At 42.8% G+C, this 24778-nt stretch overlaps 2 protein-coding genes across 2 annotated transcripts in view; both read left to right on the top strand.

Annotated features, from left to right (window-relative positions):
- Positions 1-24778, top strand: part of FAM162A (family with sequence similarity 162 member A) — a 178003-nt gene that overhangs the window by 19631 nt on the left and 133594 nt on the right. The window lies entirely within an intron of this gene.
- USF3 (upstream transcription factor family member 3) lies at positions 1142-23544 on the top strand. Its single transcript, XM_080987077.1, has 7 exons — positions 1142-1196; positions 6975-7057; positions 7310-7371; positions 9447-9475; positions 9646-9728; positions 10438-10534; positions 11800-23544. The coding sequence occupies exons 3-7, from the start codon at positions 7328-7330 to the stop codon at positions 18219-18221; spliced, it is 6675 nt and encodes a 2224-aa protein (XP_080843203.1). The 5' UTR covers positions 1142-1196; positions 6975-7057; positions 7310-7327; the 3' UTR covers positions 18222-23544.

The raw sequence follows: 24778 nt of genomic DNA, 5'->3' as shown, positions 1-24778 counted from the left end.
AGTTGCTTTGGAAGATGATAATCAGGCATCCGCACAACATGACCAGTCCAATGATGCTTATGTTGAAGAATCATTGCTTTGACACTGGTGATCTTTGCTTCTTCCAGTTTGCCTGTCTTCCCAAGTGATGTGTACAATTTTTCAGATGCAATCTTTCCCAATTCCCAGCCATGGGCATCAGTAAGTTCTCAATAAGGGCTGGCATAATTTGGCGGGAATCTGGAAAGAAAACAGGCCACACGAGGTTTTTTTCACATGCGCCACTTTCAAAGCATCCTTTCTTGTTGTTTAGTCATTTAGTTGTGTCCTCCTCTTCGTGACCCCCTGGACCAGAGCATGCCAGGCCCTCCTGTCTTCCACTGCCTCCCGCATTTTGGTCAAACTCATGCTGGTCGCTTCGAGAACACTGTCCCACCATCTCGTCCTCTGCCGTCCCCTTCTCCTTGTGCCCTCCATCTTTCCCAACATCAGGGTCTTTTCCAGGGAGTCTTCTCTTCTCATGAGGTGGCCAAAGTCTTGGAGCCTCAGCTTCAGGATCTGTCCTTCCAGTGAGCACTCAGGACTGATTTCCTTCAGAATGGAGAGGTTTGATCTTCTTGCAGTCCATGGGACTCTTAAGAGTCTCCTCCAGCACCAGAATTCAAAAGCATCACTTCTTCGGCCATCAGCCTTCGTTATGGTCCAGCTCTCCCTTCCATACATCACTACGAAAGCATCCTATTACCGCGCATATGTTTCCTGCTGCGCTTCTATCCGGCAGATTTCGGCTTCTTTAGCAACGCTCCTCCGCCCCGCCCTCCCCGCCGCTCATTGGCCTCTCCCGCAGTTCCTGTTCCCTCTCTCCCCGCCCCCGCGCCTCACGTCAATCTAACCTTCGCGTTGAGCCCGAAGCCCGTGCGGGCCTCCGTCCGCGCCATATAAGGCTCGAAGTGGGCTGGGCCTCAGCCTTTCCTCCCGGGCTCGACCTGCCCTTTCCACCTCTCGCGGTCGCCGATTGGTCGGAGGGCGGCCGAGCCGGCTCTCCATTGGCTGTCGTGCAAGCGGAGGGGCGGCACCCTCGGCACCTGAGGAGACGGTCCCGGCGGTGTGGCGAGGAGAAGGCGGAGTCGCTGCGAGGGGAGGCGGAGGGAAGGAAGAGGCGGAGGATGGTCCCCGCGGTGGGGCCGCAGCCGCTCAGCCCGCCCGGCGCTCCGGCGGTGAGTCCCTCAGGTCGCGGCGTGAGGGGAAGGCCGGCTCCCCTCACGCGCCCGGCCCGGCCCGGCCCGGCCCGCTCCTTCCCCGCCTCGCGCCAAAGTGACAGTTCGCCCGGCGCTTGTCAGGGGCCCGCCGGGGCCGCGTCCAAACGTGTGTATTTGCGGGGCCGCCCTCGACGCCTCCCCCGGGGAGCTGCTGAGGGGCGTCAGGCGGGGGGGGGCGCCCCCATCCCACCCCCGCTCCCAGTAGGGGCTGCTGCAATACATGGCGGTGTGTTGGGGGAAGTAGCCAGGCTTTTCTTCTGGGGGACGGAGACCCCTCGACGTTTTGTGCATCTCAGTTTGGCCTCGTTGAGGGGCAGTACAGTGGTGCCTCGGGTTAAGTACTTCATTCGTCCCGGAGGCCCGTTCTTAACCTGAAACTGCTCTTAACCTGAAGCACCACTTTAGCTAATGGGGCCTCGATTTCTGTTCTCATCCTGAAGCAAAATTCTGAACCCGAGGTACTATTTCTGGGTTAGCGGAGTCTGTAACCTGAAGCGTCTGTAACCTGTAACCGCTGTATTTCAATATGAGTAGGAAAAGGAGAGTACAGTGGTACCTTGGGTTACAGACACTTCAGGTTACAGATGCTTCAGGTTACAGACTCTGCTAACCCAGAAATAGTGCTTCAGGTTAAGAACTTTGCTTCAGGAGGAGAACAGAAATTGGGCTCTGGCGGCAAGGCGGCAGCAGCTAAAGTGGTGCTTAAGGTTAAGAACAGTTTCAGGTTAAGAACGGACCTCTGGAATGAATTAAGTACGTAACCAGAAGTACCACTGTATTTGCTGCTGCAATACATGGTGTTGTATTTTGGGAATTATCCAGTGCTGTTTTTCTGTGGGGACGCAGACCCCTAAACGTTTTGTGAATCTAAGTTTGGCCTCATTGAGGGGCAGTATTTCAGTATGAGTAGGAAAAGGAGAGGACAGTGGTACCTCAGGTTACAGACACTTCAGGTTACAGACTCTAACTGCTAACCCAGAAATAGTACCTCGGCTTAAGAACTTTGCATCAGGATGAGAACAGAAATCGTGCTCCAGTGGCAGCAGGAGGCCCCATTAGCTAAAGTGGTGCTTCAGGTTAAAAACAGTTTCAGGTTAAGAACGGACCTCTGGAACGAATTAAGTTCTTAACCCGAGGTACCACTGTATTTGTGATGTTCCATTATGTTATTTTTATCTGTTGTTTGTAAGCCGCTTTGGGGTTTATTTGAATCAAAAGCTGCATAGAAACAGAATCGATCAATCAATCGAACACGCTTTGGGATTTCTTTGACTAAAAAGTGGAACGAATTAAGTACTTAATCCGAGGTATTCGGGTAGAAGGTGTTCGCTAACATGATCCAGAAGGAAGGCTGGCATGCATTAAGAAGCTCAATACAGTGGTACCTTGGGTTACAGACGCTTCAGGTTACAGACGCTTCAGGTTACAGATTCCGCTAACCCAGAAATAGTGCTTCAGGTTAAGAACTTTGCTTCAGGATGAGAACAGAAATTGTGCTCCAGCGGCAGCAGGAGGCCCCATTAGCTAAAGTAGTGCTTCAGGTTAAGAACAGTTTCAGGTTAAGAACGGACCTCCAGAACGAATGAAGTACTTAACCCAAGGTACCACTGTACTGTACCCCTAAACATTTTTTTTTAGAAAAAAAGCACTGGAATTATCATCTGGTGGGGTGAGAAGCGAATCCCTTCTTCTTTCACAGATTCACACATTATATTTCTGCAAGAGTTCAGCTATGAGACAACCAACTACCGGAGACGGGGTTATTGGGTTGTTGCTTTTATTTTGATGATGCCTTTTGTGGTTTTATATTTGGATTTTGTTCTGTGAACCGCCTTGAGACCTCCAGGTATAAGGCGGTATATAAATTCAATAATAATAATAGGTTTTGTGGCGGTGGGGTGGCCTCCCTTCCCTGGGCTGCCCCAAATGTCCATTCCTCCCTGTTGCGGCTTTCCCCAGCTCCCAATATTGGGTTTTGGGATGGTGGGGCCCTGGAGCCCTCCCACCCCCAGGTTGCCCCAAATGTCCAGTGCTCCCGGTTGCGGCTTTCTTTGCCGGGCAGGGTGGGGGGGTGTCGAGGGGACTAGGCTTCCAAGGCTGACCCCGAAGTGCTGCAGGCCATGCACTTCGTGTCTGGAGCAGGGAGGTCTGAACAGGGTGGCCAGCAGAAACCTCCATGTGCAGAGGCAGTGTACCCCCTGGAGCAGATAAGGTGCTGGGGATGCGCAAGGGAAGACTGGTTGTAGCTCCGTGCCTTGTTTGTAAGTTTTGCAGGAAGGAGGCATCTGGGTGGCTGCTGTCGGAAACCGACCTCAGGACTAGGTGATCGGTTGCAGTGGGACTCTCCCTGTGTAGCTGTTATCCATACAAGATAGATAGATAGATAGATAGATAGACTGCAGTATGCTACGCACTTTGCAGTGGACTGTATAATGCATTATAATCTGGATTTTGCTTGTAGGAAAGGGAGCAAGGAGTCTAGTTACCAAAATACCCATTTGATAACATGGCCATGCTGCGTGCCACAGAAAAAAAAGCCCGGCAATAGTAGTGCATGTTATTATTATTATTATTAAAATTATAATCTCAGTCTGGCATTGGCAATATGAAGAAAATAATAATGCTAAGTTTTTGTACAGGGCTTTTGTGAAGATTATTGAATTGAGATATGGAAATGTTTTGGAAGTTATGAGATGCCAGATTAAGATGCCACATAAAAATCACATCATCCTAATTTGTATGACTAGTGAGTTTCCTTGCTCACACGGCTGTCCTAAGACACTGTTCTGGTATTATTGTTGTTTTATAGTTAGGACATACACTTTCATTATTCAAGCTAAATGTATTAATGGTAAATTTGTTCTCTTGTTTCGTGCCCATTTTTTTATTAACCTCTTCATGTTTTATTTACACACACACACACACACACACACACACTCCTACTCCTCATAGGCAGACATACTCTGTACAGCTTTTTGTGGTAATGCAATTATATTTTCTGTTTAAATGCTTGGCAAAAAAATGTAAAAAACATGAAAAAGGGGGCAAGCATTGGGGGAAGTTTTGGTACTCTCTCTCTCCATTGAATTCAGTGTGTTTTGTTCTCTGGTGATTGTATAGGATTGAAGCCTCTTCAAAAGTAAATCAGTAAATACTACTTTCAAGTCAACATGGTTAGGATTAAGATTGATTGGTAGCATGCCCAAGCATTGTTTTTCTGGTCCCGCTACAAATTTATAACACCAACCCCCTCCCACACGCATCCCATAATCCCATCCAATACATACAGTTGCATGAGGCATTAAATAAAAGTTTGTCTTTTAATTCTGAAATTATATTTTTTGCATTTCCAAAATTATACCATGGCCTACTGTAATTGAGGCTTTTCAGCCATGCCCCCAAACGCCTAGCCTGAATATGAGTCCTATAAATGGTTTTGCCTATTTTAATTTTTTGGTTGGTCCTTATGAATATAGTATCCTGTCAGTGCTTTTATTTTTTATTCTAATGGACCAGCATGTGTACAAACATTTTATGTATAGACCAGTTTTTGTGTTTTGTGTACTTTTTCATTGCTAAATTAATTAACTCCTCAAAGTAAATTTCTCTTGCAAACTCATTCTTGTTCAGAGAAAGTAAGTACATTGGTTAACCACTCTTATTCTGCAAATCACTTGCAGTTTTTGATGACTGCTAGCTCACTGAAATTCATTTTCTACAAGAGTCACTTCCAATTGTTAAGAAAATCCACAAAGCATTGCATACTTTACAGAAAATTCATTGCAGTTGGAGTGTTGTGTGAACTGCATTTAATAAGAAGTGAGGATAGTTTATATTCTCCTCAAACAACATATCATAAGGAAAATACTCAAAAAATCTAGAGTGTACTTGCAAGAGCCTGTAAATTCTACCAGCAATGCTGAGTCCCACTGTCCCTGGAATCAATGTCTTTGTTTATTATGATGCTTTGTCCACAGAGTTGCTTGTTCTGCTCTAACGCTGCTTGCCATTGGCTTCTACTAAACTCACAAGATCTCAGCAATAGGTACAAAGACAGAGGGAAATAAAGTTTCCTTATCCCCAAGCATGATTTATATGATGCTAACTTACTAGATGCTACGAGTAGGAAACTGTCTGTGGACAAACGCCGGCTCCCTTGGCCTGAAAGCAAGATGAGCAACACAACCCCATAGTCGCCTTTGACTGGACTTAACCGTCCAGGGGGCCTTTACCTTTTTACCTTACTAGTAGGATACTAGGGTGGGGGGGTCTGATTTGAAGTAACAGGTGCAAGTAAAAGAAAAAGAGAACCAGGTACCATATTGGCCTGAACATAAGCCGCACTTTCCCCTCAAATTCTGACCATGAAAAGTTAAAGTGCGGCTTACATTCATTACCTTACACCGCCAGCAAAGCGCTGCCTCTCCGCCGCTCCCAAGCGGGGGAAAGGGGAAGGCCGCTGGCAAAGTGGTGTGGGGACACCCCCCCCCCCCCAGGAAGCAGCCCGGGTATTATTGTTTTTCTTTTTCCCCATTTACATTTAAAGGTGCAGCTTATATTCGGGGGGGGGGGGGGCTTATATTCGGGCCAGTATGGTATCTCTCTTGATGTAAAAACCATGATCACCCTTCCAGGCCTTATACATGAATGGAGCTGGCACATGAACAACTAATGTGGCTGTCTGGCCATGTTTAGCTTGGCCCTGTGCCTTAATCTCTGAAATTATTATTAATAATGAATATACCACTTAATGCCCAGTTAGTTTCTAAGTAGTTTACAAAACAAAAAACAACACTGTAAAAATACATAATGGTATGCCATAATTGAAGTCCACTGGAAAACAATCCAATTGGGATGTTAAAATGCAAACTTCAGTGATTAAAATATTCATTGAAACAGCCCCATTAAAACAGCACAAGAATTAAAGCAGGAGACTTAGGTGAAGAGATCAAGGGTATGCCAGGTGTGTCTTCAAAAGGCAATGGGATGCCAGTACATTCCACAACACTGGTGCCACGAGTGAAAAAGCCTGACACCACGTCATTAGGGCATGAATGATAAAACTCATCAGGTTCTGTTTGTTGATCTTAATGGTCTTACTGAGCAGTGGAGGTGAAACTGATTTTTCAGGTAACCATGTCCAGTGTTGTTTAGGGCTGCATGTGTAGGTAACAAGATGTTAAAACTGGTTCATTGACCTATAGAACCATAGCAGAACCTTTAGTGCTGCCCAGTACATGCCCAGTAAGAAGCACAATTAACCACCTGGGCTGTGGCATTCTGTACCAACTGCAGTCTCTGGACTAGTTGTAAGGCAGCCTCACATAGAGCACATTACAGTAATCCAAACGTGAGGTTACCAGCACATGAGTCTCAGTAGCCAACTCAAACCCAAGAAAAGTTGAGTTTGGAAGTTCATAAATATTTGTGGAGTTCCACTTTACAAAGAGGGAGAATGTTGAACCAAATTTAAGCCATACTAATGGTTCTTAGTGGTACACAAACCAGATCATTGTATCATTATATTGTAAAGTGTCTTGGGAGGGCAGATATGCTGAAAGGTGGGGTAAAAAAAATCTATTTAGCTGCAGTAAACTAAACAGAGCTTGGTTTCTCTCCCCCTCCTATTACTCAGGTTTCATTTAAAAGAATGTATTTAATTATTCCAATGACTGTAACCTTTAAATGTAAGCAGAGGTCCTTAGAATTCCAATAAATTCTATCTGTCTCACTTAGGATTGTGAAGTATGGTTTGAGAAACATCAACACAGTAGAAGCTGGAGTACTATTGCAGTCTTGTAAACAGCCACTCACCAGTGGTGAGTATAAATATTATCTACCTAGTCACCTGTAGAGAAGCTCTGCATGGTTGCATCTCCTTTTAGGCTACAAATGAGGCCTAGCAGGCTAGCTAATGTCCTTTGTGGTGCGATTTATTAGGTCATGCTGATCTAAAAGAAGCCAGTGGAAGCTTAACTGTGAAGAAAAAAAAACTTGAGAGTCAGGGTTTTCAGATGGAACAATAATGATCGGTGCTTCTAGAATCGTTACTTTTGGTTCTGTTCTTCTAGATCCTCATCTCTCAAACTATGCCAGAGATGACAGAGAAGGGTCCTCTTAAGAGACAACACCGGTAAGTGTCCTGTTCACAAATAGAATTACAATGCAATTCTTCGCCTCTCTATTTGGAAGCCAGCTCTGTTGAGTTCAGTGAACCTTACTCACAAATAAGTGTGTGTAAGATCATCCTTGTCAGTCTCTCTTATTATGTGTCAGCTCCTTGTAAAAAGCCACTACAGATAATGACCTGGGCAGCCTTTGCATCAGATTAAGTGTAGGTCAGTCTAATGTAAAATAGTTTTCTAGGCAGGTGGTGGTAACGGGAGCAGAACAACTTAAGCTTTTACAAGTGTTGCTATTAGGTGAAGTCAAAGACTCTCCAAAGATGATGATGTTCAGGGTTACAGTGGTACCTCGGGTTACAGACGCTTCAGGTTACAGACTCCACTAACCCAGAAATAGTATCTCTGGTTAAGAACTTTGCTTCAGGATAAGAACAGAAATCGCGCGGCAGCGGGAGGCCCCATTAGCTAAAGTGGTGCTTCAGGTTAAGAACAGTTTCAGGTTAAGAACAGACCTCCAGAATGAACTAAGTTCTTAACCCGAGGTACCACTGTATGGTCCTTTCCATGTCACATCTGACATTTTAAAATTTTTAAATAAATGTTTTTTAGTGTGTTAAATGAACAATCAAAGAAACAAACCAGTACACCTGTGCATTATTTACATGCAACATGAAATATGACCAATCAATAATAAACTCCTGTTCTAACCCTTTGCTGAACTTCCCTTATAACAAGATAAGGAAAAGATCTCTGCCAGCAATGTGGGGACAGGTCCATACTTATGTGCCATATCACCACTGGTGTACACTGGTACTATTCATCTGAACAGTACTTTCCAAGCCCTAGAGTTGAATGTGCTTTAGTGTTTTTAACCCACATTTTATATCCTTGCATCTGCCAAGTTTCTTATACAAGACCTCTCCAGATAGGTTCTGTTACTTCTCATGTTCACTAATGCACCTGCAGAGAAATGGAAGCTCAGCTGCACCACTGTTCTTATTGCTGAGTTTCTTAGTCATTAGTCATTAATAAGTACAGTGGTAGCTCAGTTTAAGAATAGTCCTGTTTACGAACTGTTTGGTTTACAAACTCTGCAAAACCGGAAGTAGTGTTCCGGTCTGCGAACTTTACCTCGGTCTAAGAACGGAAGCCGAACAGTGGAAGGGCATCAGCGGCGGGAGGCCTCATTAGGGAAAGCGTGCCTTGGTTTAAGAACGGTTGGACTTCCGTATAAAGGTGGGTCTCAGTAAGGTAGAGAAGGTATTTTGTTGTCTTTACGCAGCTCTGCATAGCCTGCACATGATGAGAAGTAGTTATAACTTAATTTGTTCTCTTTGGTCAAGTTTCTAGTCCCATGATTGGTATACAAGTGTGCAGTCAAACCTACATAATAAGGAAACTTAGTGCAAAAACATGCTTAGGATAGTAAGAATACATAAAATTATGATAATTTCCATCAGTAGGAAAAATACAGCACCAACAGGGCAAGAGTTGCTTTGAAGTAAAGGATGGCTGTTCCTTATATAACACTGTGCACACATCATTAAGTAGTACTATGCCTTTGGCAGGCAATTGGCAAGCCAAAGTGGTAGGACCTTTTCTGGGGTGGCTCCCAGATTCTGAAACTTTTTTCATCATAGAGATTAGCATGGCCTCTATGCTGTGGATTTTTAAATGGGCTCTACAGACTCACCTTTTTCTTTCTGCCTTTTCCTAAAGGCTTTTTCTACAGAGGTATCTACAAAATGTAGCCCTGTTTTATTAATCTTTGTAACTGTTTCAAATGACCTTTGTTAATGTGCTGCTTTTATTAGGTTGTTTTATATTTATTGTTCTTTTTATGATATTGCAAACTGCCTTGGCTAGGCTGTGTCCCAAAATGTGGCATATATATAATTTATATTTACAGGAAAAAATGCAAGCCAGATATATATCTTGGGGATCCTTACAGCAAATGTGGTTATTTCTCTTCTCCCTTTTGTGCATTCACTGGCAGATTAAAGAAAATAGATTGATTAAAGAAAACTTCCTAGATAGCAAATATTGTAATTTAGCCATTTACATGTTACCCTTTTTTTAACAGAAAGAAAAACCGTGAAACTCACAATGCAGGTAAGAGCTTCAGTGCAGCTGTTGTCAGAATGGAGCAAGCATTCCTCTTCGGGTTCTTCCTTCCACCAAGCATGCAAATATATGCCTTCACAATCAAAAGAGAAGTCTTATTGTTTCTGGATATGCTATCAATGTACTGTTATACACCTTATGTGTTCTGTTTTTGCTAGTGGAGAGGCATCGGAAGAAGAAAATCAATGCTGGAATAAACCGAATTGGTGAACTAATTCCATGCTCCCCAGCGCTGAAACAAGTTAGTCTGCTCTTCATGGCGGCTGAATATTTATGTATTTAACAGAATTTATATACCGCTTGGCTGTAATAAAACCTCTAAGTATGAAATATTTAAATTATCAATGAAAACAGTTAAAACAATTTAAACATTTAAAGATTATTAGAATGATCAGTAAAGAGATGAAAAGACGTCAAAATCTACACATGTGGATAGGCTTGCTAAACAAAAATGATTTAAGCAGTCACCGAAAAGAGTACAGCGAAGGTGCTTGGGCGATGTCAATAGGCAGGGATTTCCAAAGTGTGGGTGCTGCCACACGAAAATATCAATTTCTTACAAGTGTGTAATGAGTATTATGTGGCACCTGCAGTGCTAGTTCCAGTCAAGTGGGCATATGTAGGAGACATGCTCCAGCAAGTAAACTAGTTTCAAACTGTTAATGTCTTTATATACTAATAGTAACACCTAAAGCTTGGCCGATAAACATATTGCCAACCATTGAACATAGGTGTTAGATACTGACAGGGTCTCACTTCTGTTCAGCAACCCTGCATTGCAGTAATCCAATACTGAAGTTGCTAGTGCCCGAACTGCTGTGGTATACAAATTTAATAATAATAATAATAATAATAATAATAATAATAATAATAAATAAGAAGTAGGCCTGTTTGTATTTAAGACTGAGTCTCTGAATGTTTTTCCTAATTATCCACATGTTCCCTTGCAGAGTAAGAACATGATCCTTGACCAGGCATATCAATATATAACAGAAATGAAAAGGCAAAATGACGAGCTCCTGCTGAATGGAGGAAACAATGAGCAAGGTGAATGGACTGGCTAGAATACTCTCGCTAGAATACCTCTGTTTTTATTGTACATACATTTCAAACTAAACATTCTTTGTCTAACTGCTACTCCACCTTTCCTCCGGAACTGTTATCAAATGATAGATTCGCTATCCTGCAAATTGAATGCTGTTTGCTTAATATTTGTGTTTTGGATTGTAATTTTCCTTATCCTAATAAAAGTAGTCCCAATCTTTTATTAAAAAGCAGATTTGCTAATTTTATACCTTGCTAACAACATACTCTTGGTGTGCCGGTATGCTAATTCTCTTTCACAATACAAATTTTATATGAAGAAGTTGAACATGATTGAAAAAAGCAACAGTAAAGTTGATTCTAAAAAATGTTGCCACACTTGTAAATTAAGTTATAGAAGAACTGTAATTTGATAGTTTTTCTAAGTGAAGTTGCCTCTCAGCTATAATTGGAGCTGTTTTCTTCATCCAAACTAAACAGAAAGAATAGGGTATTTCTGAATATTCTGCAACATGGATGAAATCCAAGTCCCAGTAGTAGTTGTTTATTAGGATTTACATTAGATGACGCCTGTTCATTCTATGATCCTCTAATTTTCATACGACTAATTATCCTTTTTGGAAAAAAGCAGTGTGAACTGGAACAATAAAGAAATAATAGAATGAAAGCAATAGAAATATGTCCTTGCTGAGAGTATTTATAAGGCTGTAATTTTCTTCAGATGATGAGTTTGTGAAATACAGTTAACATATGAAGCTGCTCTCCACCGATTCAGGACACTTGACCCATCTGCCCAGTAATGATTGGCTCCAATTTGCAGTGGGTTTTCTTTCCTGTTACCTATAAATATTGTAGCTAGAGATGCCTGGGGTGTGTTGCATGCAACTTGTGTGCTCTCCTTTTAATTCTAAGTCTCTAAGGATGTAATCTGAGTTGGAGTATATATTACCAGTGCTTTTTTTCTGGGGGGATGCAGGGGTACACATACCCCTAAACATTTTGTGAATCTTTGTACTTTTGTCCATTTATTTGTCTTTATTGTTCCCGATTTGAACCATAAAATGGTGGTTTTCTTGAGTCAAAATGAGAGTACCCCTAAACATTTTTAAAGAAAAAAAGCTCTGCATATTACAGCAGAAACCTATGTTGAGGTGATGAAATGGCTTTTTTTAATGCTGTTTTCACTTGCTCCTAAAACAAATCAGCCGTACTAGACTTTTGCAGAACCTTTGGTCATTCGGATTTATTAATTTTTTATTTCTCTGCAGCTGAAGAAATAAAAAAGCTCCGGAAGCAGTTGGATGAACTGCAGAAAGAAAATGGGCGCTACATTGCATTATTGAAAGCCAACGACATTTGCCTTTATGATGACCCCACTGTCCACTGGAAACGGAACCTCAAGCACGCAAAAGTTTCTGTTGTTATCCCCAATGATCAGGATCAAAAGAAGAAAGGGAACCTGAAAAATGCAAAAGTGTCTGTTGTTATCCCCAGTGACCAGCTGCAAAAGAACATCATTGTATATTCCAACGGCAGTCAGCTTGGTGGAAGCAACCAGGGGGCATCAGTCCAAGGAATAACCTTTAATATCAGTCACAATTTACAGAAGCAGACTGCTAATGTTGTTCCTGTCCAGAGGACTTGCAACCTAGTCACTCCTGTGACCATTTCTAGTATCTATTCCGCAGAAATCAAATCAGGGGTTCAGACTTCAGTTTCTCCACTGGTATCCGGCCCATCAAATCCAGCCAAGAAAATTATTGAGCACTCTACCTCTGAGAACGAGCAAGGCCTACCTACTAGTTCTAGTGCTGACAGCTCGCTGAATCCCTTGCAGCTAGTGAGGCTACAGCCTGAAATTCAGAGTTCTCCACAAGATGAAGATGACATCTCCAAATCTAAAAATAAACCAGAGACTTTCAAGTTAATTGAGAAAGCGGGTTTGCCTAGCAACAGCCTTCCTGTCAGTGCTAGTGTAGACAGATCTCTGGCTCAGCTGGCAGACGTGCCCCTTAAAGAGGATTCAAGAAATGGATCCCTAGAAAGCTGTGTGGTTTCTGCAGCTGATACCACTTGTACTCCATCTGTAATGCTCTCCATTGATGGAAAGCCGTCTGCAGGAAACATCTTCAAAAGCAGCGGAGGACCGGCAGCCTCTGCTGTAGAAATCCAGAAGGCTGTAACAGAAATTAACACTTTGCCTGCTGCTTCTATAGATAAGTGGCCTTTTTCCAGTTCTTCAGCTGCTGGCACTTCAAATTCCAAAACCATGGGTAGCCTGACGCGAATGACTTCTGCTGGAAACACCCAGACTACTTGGACTACTTTGCAACTAGCAGGGAATACTGTTCAGCCTCTAAACCGTACTCTGTCCAGCATAAACGCAGCCCTCTTAAATCAGCCAGTTCACAATGCTAGCATTACAGCACCCACTCCTAACAGGATTTTGGCAACTACTCCCAGTTTAAATAATCCTCTACCTGCTGCTGAACAAACAGCTGAGCAAATCATGGTTACTTTGCCATCTTACCCAGCCTTACCTATGCAGCCACTAGTCACTAAGACGCAGGTTCTAGCACAACCTGCAAACGGCCTCCTTCCATTGAATCCACCTATGCAGCTGATTCAGATGCCCCAGCCAGTAGGTCCATCTGTCACTGCACCACCTGCTAAACAAAATGTAGTCATTTTACAGCCTTCAAATGCCAGTGCAGGTCCACCAGTGTTGAGAACTGAAATCCCCAACCAAACTGTTAGCCAGCAGATTGTAATTATACAGACTGCTAACCCAAATCCTCTCTCCCTTTTCTCTGCTCCTCCTCCTCCTCCTCCTATCAGAATGCCTATAAATGGAGCTGCTCCCTCAGCAAGTGCTAGTAATCCTATGCAAAATGCCTCTGGCCCTCATATGTTTGGTGGGAAGCATCTTGTCCATATTTTGCCAAGGCCATCTTCTGCACCATCTTCTGGCTCGACACAAACGTTTTCAGTTGCAATGGCTAACCAACATCTTCCACAGACTATTTCTTTAAATGGGCAGCTGTTTGCATTGAAGCCTGTGAAGTCCTGTTCTGGAGGTTCGGATCAAACCCCTATGCAAGTTATTCAGCCTACCACCAGTGAAGATCCAAATACAAACGTTGCCCTCAATACATTTGGTGCTTTAGCTAGCCTCAATCAAAGCATATCGCAGATGGCTGGACAGAATTGTCTGCAGGTGTCTACCAGCCAGCCTACAAATCCATCAACGGTCAGCAGCCAAACCACACCAAGTACCCATGTTCTGCTGGCAGCTACAGCAGCATCCTCTTCTGCTGCTGAGAATGTAATGTTAACCAGTGTTTCGTGCTCAGTGGGTGCTGCTCCCCCCAAAACCTCATTTGGTCTGGGTTCAAAATGGTCTAATAAAAGTACTAAAAAATGCTTGGTGGCCAGCAGCAATCTTGCATGTCGAGTGAATTCTTGCAAAGATTTGAAGAAACTTGATAGTGGGGATGTGGAGACTACCCCTGAGCATTCAGGAAGTGACATCTTGCTTGAAAACATGCCTGATAACGTGGTGTTGCAAAGCTTAGCCATATCACAAGCAAATAGGGTAGCACCTAATGATGTTGCCCAAAATGATGCTTCCAATTCCCATCCCAAAGAGAGACTGAGGGCTGAACAAGACATGGAAACTACCCTGGCCTCTGACCTGAATGCAGCTATAGTGCCGAGATCGTTGCCACTCGAATCGGCCTCATCAGAACAGTTTGAAGTGGTTGCTCCCGTCTCCAGAGAGTGTGCATCTCTGCCTCCTCAAACTAATTCAGCAACAAATTCTAAGTTACCAGAATCATCCAAATGCATCCCCACCAGCCCTTTAGCATCTTCTGACTCTCAGGTGACAGCTTCTCATATTTCTGGGACATCTGTGGCAAACAGTGGGGCGAGCGCAGAGGGTGTTCCCAGAACAGAGGTGTCTGAAATCTGCACAATGGAACAAAATTGTTCCATAGTCATGCAGGCCAGTGATTTGTTAGAAGAGCAAGGCCTGACCAAGATTTTCTCTGATTTCAGTAAAGTGGGAGAAGCTGTAGAAAAAAACTTCTCGGTCCAAGTTGAACACCCTAATTTTCGCACCCAAAACACTAAATCAATTATAGACTCGAATGACTTGGCAGAGAAGCAAGAGGGGCTCTTGCTGGTGAACACTGAAGAGGAAAACCTTGCACAGTCTCATTCCTGTACCTCTGAACAAGAAACAGTCACTGCTAACAGACAAGCAGACTCTCCCATGTCAACTAGCTCAGGCAGCAGTTGTGGATTCTCAGTTGCATCCATGTTGCCAGACACATGCAGGGAAAATGTTCCCAGCAACACTTCAGTGAATACATGCAACAGCTGTACGTTTTCAGAGCAAACGGATATTGTAGCTTTGGCAGCAAAAGCAATTTTTGACCAAGAGGCCCATGCAAAAGCATCAGTGTCGGGAGCTGCTGTTTCCAAGGATGATGAAGTGGCATCTCTAAGAAGAGACCAGTCTTTTAAGTCTCACACCATTAAAGATGCAGACCAGATAGAAACGGTGCCAAGAAATTTCAGCACCCAGAATGCAGTGAAAATAAACGTTGATAGGTCAGTCGAAAAACAAAGCTGTTCCGTTGGAGTGGAAGTGCCCAGTGTAACCTTGCAAATTCCAGCCTCCCAGTCTCCAAGCACATCAAGCTTAAGCGTCAATAATCTCATACATCAAAGCTGCATCATCCACCCTGTTGTGAGCTGCTCAGGTTTACCCCCAACTTCAGACCAATCAGCTGTTCCTGTGACCATGACTCCATCCATGCCCACTAATCCCTATATGACTCAGTCTCCAGGACATTCTCCAGTGCTAATGACAGATTATGCTTCAGAACAACTGTCTGCTGTTCGGACCAGCACCATGCAGGCTTCTCAGATGCATGAGCCACACTTAAAGCAGCAAAGCCAGGAAAGCCGCAAAGACTCTGTCAAACGTTCTGTTCCAGATGATCACCTGCTTTCCACGTCGAAGAGACAGAAACACTGCCAGACGGCACCTATGGAGCTTGAAGGGATGGCTTTGCTGAACCAAACAGCTGACGATATTTCAGATCAAAGTCGAATCCTTGTCAACCAGATCCCCCCCAACTCCTCCAATATGGCAGTATCAGGGAGCAGTCAAGGGCACACGGATAGTCTTAGCCGGTTGTTCCCAACCAGCAATTTTGTGCCACCTGCTCTGAGGCAAGCTGAAATCCAGTGTAATTCTCAGCCTTCTGTCCCGGATCAGACAGGACAGCACCTGCAACCTATTCAACATGCTCCCACTCAAGGAATGACCCACCTTCATAGCAATCCGTATATAAAGCAGCAGCAGCAGCAACAACAACAGGCTGGACAGTTAAGAGAAAGACATCAGTTGTATCAACTCCAGCATCACATTCCTCATGCAGAAAGCCCTATCCACTCCCAAGCCCTCAGCGTCCACCAGCAAAGAGTAATGCATCAAGAGGCACAAATGCAGAAGAAAAGGACCCTCATCCAAGCAGCCCAGCCCACCACACTTGCTTTACAGCAGAAGCATCATGGAAACGACCAGTCGCGGTCAAAGAGCAGCCAACCCCACCCCCATCACCCACAGATGCAGCAAATGCAGCAGCACTATACGTCTTCTCAGCCTGAGAAGACATGCGAGAACCCCACTGCAAACAGAACTCACCACAACCATCCTCAGAGCCATCTGAATCAGGACATTCTGCACCAGCAAGCACCAGATGTGGGCAACAGACAGACAGGTTCTGGAGTTTCTTCTGAACATGTGCCAGGACATGGCCAGATGCAAAGACTTATGACCTCCAGGGCTTTGGAGCAGCAAATGGTGTCCCAGCCTAGTATTGTCACCAGGTCATCCGACATGACCTGTGTCCCCCACAGACAAGAAAGAAATAGGGTTAGCAGCTACTCCGCAGAAGCACTTATTGGAAAGACTCCCTCTAATTCAGAGCAGAGACTAGGAATATCCATTCAGAGCTTGAGGGCTTCAGATAATCTTGAAATGAGAAATTACCTTGATGTGTCTAGGAATAAAGGATTGGTAATCCATAACATGCAAGGACGCATGTCAGTAGACCACACGGTTGGAGCAGATGTTCAAAGACTCTCGGAGTGCCAGACATTCAAGACAAATGGCGCTAACCAGCAGTTTGATGTGCAGTCCTCAAGGAACAGTGAAATAGGGACCTCAATGTCATCCCTCAGAGGTATGCAGACACAGGCTTTTCGAATTGCTCAGAATTCTGGACCCCCCATAGACAGACAGAAGAGGTTGCCCTATCAGCCAGTTCAGGGCATTTCAGCAGGAAATGTCCTTCCTCCCCCAAGAGACAATGAAAATACATGCCACCAAAGTTTTATGCAGAGTTTACTTGTCCCTCATCTCGGAGAGCAAGTCGGTGGAGGCCAAAGACCAATTGCAGAGCACCAGAGAAATCCACAGTGTGCCACTTCTATTGTTGAATATAATTGCCCCCCAGCAAGAGACACTATTCACATTCGAAGAGAAGGTGATGGTCAGAACAGGGAAAGTTGCGATATGTCTCTTGGTGCTATTAATAATAGGAACAATACATTAAATATTCCCTTTTCAAGTTCCTCTGGAGATATTCAGGGTCGCAATACAAGCCCCAATATTTCTGTTCAGAAATCCAATCCCATGAGAATGACAGAGAGTCATGGAACCAAGGGTCACATGAATGCTCCAGTTTCTAGCAATGTGCATGGAGTCGTCCGACCTCCTCTCACCCACCCGCCCGTCTCTCGGAATGCCGAGCAAGTCCCACCATCAGTTCGTCAACCAAATTCTTCAGTTACTCAGCGATCAAGACATCCTCTCCAGGATAACAGTGGTTCTAAAATTCGCCAGCCTGAAAGAAATCGTTCTGGAAATCAAAGACACGGAAATGTCTTTGATCCTAGTCTTCCCCACCTTCCTTTGGCTGCCAGTGGTAGTATGATCCTTGGAAGGCAACAACCTGCTCTAGAAAAAAGAGGCAGTATTGTGCGATTCATGCCGGAAGGACCACAAATGACTAATGATAGCGCAGCTCCTGATCAGCACAGTCTGTCTCAAAATTTTGGATTCCCTTTTATTCCAGAGGGTGGAATGAATCCCCCCATAAATGCCAACGCACCGTTCATCCCACCAGTGACTCAGTCTAGTACTACTCGAACACCAGCCCTGATTCCAGTAGATCCTCAAAATACGTTGCCATCTTTTTATCCGCCATATTCTCCTGCCCATCCTACCCTTTCCAATGACATTTCAATCCCTTATTTTTCTAACCAGATGTTTCCTAATCCAAGCACAGAGAAGCCAAGCGGTGGAGGTCTAAACAATCGCTTTGGCTCCATCTTGTCTCCTCCCAGGCCAGTGGGCTTTGCCCAGCCAAGTTTCCCCCTTTTGACAGACATGCCCCCAATGCATATGGCCAATTCATCTCACTTGTCCAATTTTAATTTGACTTCTTTATTCCCAGAGATTGCTACAGCTCTTCCTCCAGATGGTTCAGCAATCTCGCCTCTGCTCTCTATAGCGAACACATCTGCTTCTGATTCTTCCAAGCAATCATCCAACCGGCCTGCTCACAACATAAGCCATATTCTAGGTCATGATTGCAGTTCGGCTGTATGAAATGCTGTGGCCAGGAGTTAGAATGGTGAATTGTTTTATGTGTGTAGTATGCATATTTGTGTATATACATGCATGTGTCCATGTATGCATTTGGGATTGCCATCCTTGAAACGACCACTCGTAGCATCACTGTTTGTGGGGAGTAGACATACAATAGCAGGCGCTTCTGTATTTCTACATACCCATGTTGCTAAAGTAGCAGGTGCCTATCTCAATGCTTACTAGCAAGAGTAAGAATCCAACACCTTGATCTGTCTTAACAGAGTTCCAGGTCATCGCCCCCTGTGCCAAGATGAGCCTTGTGCAAAATGAAGTCCAGGGAAACTGAAGAGTTGCATTTAGAGTTCTTGGAGAGTGATTTTTTTGCCCAGGAAGTAGGTACGTGAGGGTCTCAAACACACCTCAAATTGGTACAAAGGTTTTGAGTCAATGCACACTAGATCACTTTTACTATTTGTGTTGAAGTTTATCATAGACATCTTTCATCGGGCTGACTTCACGTGATAATTTCTGATGGGCGTTTAAAGCTTAGTGCCATGCCTAGCTTCTGAGGAACTGTATTAACGTATTGTGTAATGGGAAATACTGCCTCTCTTCTGAAACATATAGTTTAATTCTCTCCTCCTGAGGCTTTTATTTTTAGCATTGTTTCTGCTAACAATCCATAGAATTTTTTAAAAAATCATTTATGTTCAGTTCAGTTCATACATGTTGATTTCTCCCCCACAGCTTGTATGCTGCGAGTTTCTCAGGGTATCCTTTTTGTGTCTTGCTTATCACTTTTTTGAGGAGGGGAATTATCTCCATTTTTACCATTGTAATGTTTTTCTTTCCTTTTCCCTCAGATAACTCTTGTAACCTGAGAGCATGTAATAGGAACATATTGCGTGACAAATATTGTTGGGTGAAACTGTAGGCAAATACAACATTAGTATTAAGTGCTTATTTAAATGTATTCGTTTGCACTTACAAAGCACCTTCTGTCCAGAAACTCTTTGCTGGGAACAGAAAGAGGAGCGTGTGAAGTTTTGAGCACTTAGCAAAATGGGATGGTCTTGATGAGGCAAAGTTACAGCGGAGAAGCACTTGTCAGTAACTTAATAGATGAAATGTGGCAAGTAACAGGTGAATGGCTCATTTTCTCTTGTAATTGTTACTAATGCTTTTTTTTTTTTTTTTGCACCCTTTTAGATAGTTTAAAACATACAGCAATATTGTTTCAAAGAGTCTTCCTCAGCTGATGGTAGCCAGGCCATGACTCTGGCAGTAAAAAAAAAAAGGCCTGGGTTTCTTCCTTGGTGATTGCTAACTTCTTTGTGGGACTTAAGGGGGGAAAAAATTAGGCAATTAGATAGCCGGAAGAACCTTAGAGGTAGCATATAAAGGGATCTTAGAATGGGTATAGTATATAGTCTTTGCTTAGTAAATGTGCTGAAGTTACAGCGTGGGTCTGTCTCGGAATAGCGATTCAACAATGTCCTCAGCAGCACCAGTTGTTTTTATGGCCTCCTGTCTCAGAACAGGGATCCTCATGGGAATTGTAATCTCCAGTGGGAAATCTGAAGTGGCTGGCTTGGTCAGAATCAGAACTGTGGGAATATCCACAAGCTCAGCTTTCTAATGAGTTCCCCAGATGGTTCACTTGGCCAAACTGGAAGTTAGCTTTCTAGTATTGCAATGGCTGATTCACAAAGGGTAAGGTAAGACAGAGTGGAACAGCTCTTCCATGGACCTGTGTGACACATGCCTGAAAACAGAGGGAATTTGAATCTTGGACTCTGACTTTCTGTGTACATCTAAAAGAAGGGTGTGCAAGCTTACCATTGGTTTATAATAGCATATTTCTGTTTTGAAGGATGTGCCTTCAGTTTGCCCTGGAGTTCAAGTGTCCTTATGTGCTTCAAAGTGCTATCCTCTTGGCTCACCTTTTCAGGGTAGGACCCATGGCTTGTTGCTCTCTTCTAACTCCAGCTATAGTAGCTGCCACATAACATACATTTTTGTCCATCAGCAATGGCAAAGCAAGCCGTTTCCTCTTAGAATCCAGTGTGTGAAGGTAAACTTAGAACCCCAGGGCATCCAGATTATTTTTAAAACTGCGAACAGCTCTCTTGGCCATAGTTTGTGCATAGCATGTTGGGGGAAGCATCTAGCCTCATGGTGATTTCAGTTCATTGGCTTGGCAGCGTCATTCTCTGGGTCTCCAAGTGCTTGGGGAATTCATCACTGTGAAAGAATGTATGCTACCATAGTTGTAATCAAGAGCTCGATTCCATATATATTGTCTCAAGAAAAGGGTGGATATAGTAATTATTTTCAAAGGGCAAACTACCATGATAAGACATATGTGTATGTATGTGCAGACATCAAAAACACATGGATTCCTGGCATAATTTTTTCAAAAGCAATTGTCAAGTAACCATTTACTTGGATTCTTCATTCCATACGTCATTCCAGCTGCTTGGTTCAGTTTGGAGACTTCTCTGTGTTGTATGATTTAACTACTTAAGAGATGTCATAGAATTGTCTCGTGAGTTTCTGATAATATCACTTGGATAATATCTGAAATGAACATCGGACTATTTCTTCGTAGGCTTTATCTCTTGCTGCATAAAAGTCTTGTCATTTGCCATGATTAATAAGTAAAAGTGGTGTATTTGACATGCCTTACTCCACATAACTCATTTCCTAAGGATGTGGAGTTGTTCCTTAGTGTTCTGCTCCCCCCAAAAAGCTGCAGGACCCCTTAAAAATCCTTAACTATTCAGCCTGTTTAAGTTTGTTAAACATGCGCTAATTGTGTTTGAGGGTTGTTTTTTTTGTAGTTCAGAAATCAGAAGGACTATTTTGGTTGTCGACAGAAAAGTTAAAAATTCAAATCAATTATTATTTGCTAAATTTATAACACACTCTACTGAAGGAGCCTAGGACAACATTCACATCAAATTCCTGAAATTTCTACAAGTAATTTAATTCTGTAATGAAAGAGGACATAGCAGGTTAACTCTTTTCTGTTGTGGGCCCCATGCTAGGGGGTAGAAGAGGCACTTTGCTGTGCTACGTGTTGTAGACACATGCCAAGTTTCTGTTTTGTCCCAGTGAAAATGGAGAGCTCTGTGTTGCATTGGTTAGTCAAGTATTTTTAAAAGCACTTGAAAAAGTCTGCAGTGTCTGGACTAAACTTTATGGAACTATGAACATTTTCTTTTTAAAAAATATTCATAATTAGTACACACTGGTTTTTCAAAAAAATATTCTGGTCTTGAAAATGGAAGGGAAAGAAAACTGCTACTTTATAGAAATTATGATGTGCCTTGACACTGCGTTGGTATTGCCTGACTGTTCTATAACTTACATTGTTTAACCACCTTCCACACCCCACCCCACCCCCACACCCCGTTTTTAGTTGGTTGTGCTATACAGTTAGTGGTACTCCTAGTACTGAGAAGAATCAGTTTTCTTATCATTTTGCATCAGAGGAATTCAGGTTAAACACTCAAATAATGAGGAGCTGAGGCAACATAAAGAGTGACTTTCCAAGACAAACATGGCAAGTTAGAATCCTAGTTTTCCTGGGTTACCTTTATACTGTTCTATATTTGTCATAGAAGTTCATTTCTGTGCAAAAGGGTGTGCTTAGGTTGGGAATTCTGTAAACTGGTTAGATGTGGTTTAAGTGCAGAGAATGGGGAAGGGCCGGAAAACAGGCCATTCAATATGAGAAAAGGCTTCTGCGTGTTATTTCTTCTGAGCCAATATCTATTGTGACCCTCCCCTTCCCTCCCCATGGTTTTTATTTTAGTTCTGCCTCCGCCATCAAGTTAGCAAGACATCTACAGAGCTGGGAGGGTGTATGTTTTAAATTCTGTAAATTGGTGTCTATTTCCCACTTTTCTGACAAAGGAAAAAATTAAGACTGCTAAACCGTTCAGCGTGTTCTGTGGTATAAGCTAGATCAATGACTTCTGTGGGCTTTATCTATATTGAATCTTCTTACAAGGACTTTCTGGTAGACACAACTGTGGTAGATAGCTGCTAATGTGAACCTTAGTGCTGTTAAGACCTTTTTAAAATGTCTGTCTTGACATTGTCTGTGGTGGCAGTTTTGCTGTCATAAGTGCTGGAGGAGCTTGAGCAATCGCAGGGAGTTCTGTTTAGCCGAAAATTGTCATGTCTCAGTAGAATCCTTGGAGTACAAACTGGTGCAAAGTCCATAAATTCAATCACATCTTATCTCCTCCTTTCAGGCGGTCGTGTTCTTCACTAAAGAGCCAACATGCAGAGATCTTCTCTCTCTCCTTTGCAGAATGTGCTGAACAAATTGGTCTGTTATGTACTAGCAAGCCATTTGACTCATAATCTCTTAGCTTTATTTTCTTAATACCGCTGTCCAGTTTAGTAACATTGCTGTCCAATTTTGTAATCTTATCAAGATCTTTTGCATTACGCGTGACCTTCTAACCAGGGCTGCTTAAGGGAGTTTTAAAAAAGCAACACTTGGCAGTTTGTAGGTCCAATGGGATGCCAAACTGGACACATGAAGCATTGTGCTGTTCTCACTATCACATGCAAATGAGTTGCATGTAAATATCGAAGCTTTAACGGAGTGTGCATATCACATCTTGTATTGTTTCTGCTGGGTGCAAGCAGACAGCCCCTTTTAATGGGAGCAATTATGGAAAACTGGATACCATACAGATTATAGGTCGTGTGGCATCCAGCTTTGGTAAATTGCTTCATCCCCAAGCCAGAAGCAGACATCCCGATACCCTTATGATTCCCTTAAACAACTCAGAGTGAGCTACGCTTCCCTCTTCTCTTGAAAGTAACAAATGTATTCCCTTGATTTGCGCCACAGTTTTTCTGCAGTGCATCCCCTAAAATCCTACATACAGCCTCTAGATTCTTTCAAGCCCTAGTACAGAAATGTGTGGTGATGCTGATCAGGCACACAAATTATTGCAAATAAGATTTTGTTCCATTTATTTTGACATCTTTTTACAAATTCGTCGCATTCAGATGTAAATATTTACAACAGTGGTTTTGATGAAAGGTCTCAGATTTTTATTAAATGTAACAATTTATTGATTGTAAAAATTGTATAGATATGAACAAAATGGTATTTTATTTTAAAAATGTACAGTTTGTGTACTTTCATTTTTGCGTACTCTAGATACTTTCTAGTTCCACTTCCTGTCCCCCTTCCAGGAAAAAAAACCCAATGCCTGTGATCCTGTGCTTAAATCCTGGCTGCAAGTTGCAGCCAAAGTTTATAAACTGTAATTTTTTAAAGAAAAAATGTAAAGAATTTAAAGTCAAGAAATTCTTTTTGTGGTTTTTAACTAATTTTAACTTCTTTGATCTGCCTACTTCTGCATTGTAGATATATTTATCATTTTAAATGGGCTAGCAAGTTTCACTTAAGAATGCCTCTATGTTTACAATCTGGGTCCATATACTCTCATGTTCCTTTTTTATCTGTTAGCAACTTTGACTAGCTGATCCAAATTCTGCCTGTCACCCCAACCCTGGCTAAAAGTTTGGGGGGATGAGACCAAAAGAAAGAGCCTGATTTGGCCTATTCTCCTGGGTTCCCTTCCTTCTAGAACTTTATAGCATATGGTTGGTCTGTTCAGTATTTGGACTGTGCTTTTAAAGAAAGAAAGAAAAGACTGGTGTGAACATGAAATGCTCTAAACTTACAAATCAGAAGCACAAGGAAACTACTGTTTAAACCTCTATTTAGGTAATGGAACACTGAAAAAATGCAATGTATAATACATACGAAGTAACAACAGTGCTTCACTTACATCCTATCAGAAGTTCTTAGCTGAAGGGCAGGCTGATATTTTACCCATTGACAATGGAAGGCGTCCTGAGTCTGAGAGACAGAATTGTCCCCATAGCTACCAAGTTTATGTCTGAGGTGGAATCTGAAACGGAGCCTTTCCACCTCACACTGTCCATTGCTGGCCACACGTTTTATGAAATACAAAGGTTGATAAGGATTTGAAAAGGGGTTCAAGAATACCGTCTCTCCAGACTCTTGAGTTCAACCTCCAGGCAGCAGACATGGAGGAGGTACAAGTTAGAGGGGCAGAAGAAGCTTTGGGTGGGTTTGGGTTTTTTAGTTGATATAATAATGGAACTAATCTTGTTTTGAGTTCTCAGGTTTCTTTTAAACATTTGATTGCATTTGACACGACAACATTGTAAAGCACATCAGTGCAGCATTTCAGCACCTGGTACTTTGATACAAAAGTACTTTTACCTAGGTAAGCAGACAGCACAGTCTGAGCTGGTTTAATAGCTGGTTTCAGAATTAACAGCAGAATGGGCAGATATTTTGGTAGATTCCAGTGATACACTTTTCGAATAATTACTACCTTACCTAGTCATAGTGAACCAACTTTTGATTCAAAAATTCAGCAGAGCAGGGGACAAACAAGAAACGCAGTGCCCTGCTATGTATAATCTAAAATAAAGCAATTTAGGAAAAATGTAAGAGTTGCTTCCTAAAACCATTCCTCTTCCTCTTATCAAGAGAAAGGCGTACT

The sequence above is a fragment of the Podarcis pityusensis genome (genome assembly GCF_964106645.2).
Source record: "Podarcis pityusensis genome assembly, chromosome: 17".
In the NCBI taxonomy this organism is placed as follows: Eukaryota; Metazoa; Chordata; class Lepidosauria; order Squamata; family Lacertidae; genus Podarcis; species Podarcis pityusensis.
Note: the sequence above shows the minus strand (reverse complement) of the source record. Positions and strands in the feature narration are given on the sequence as shown.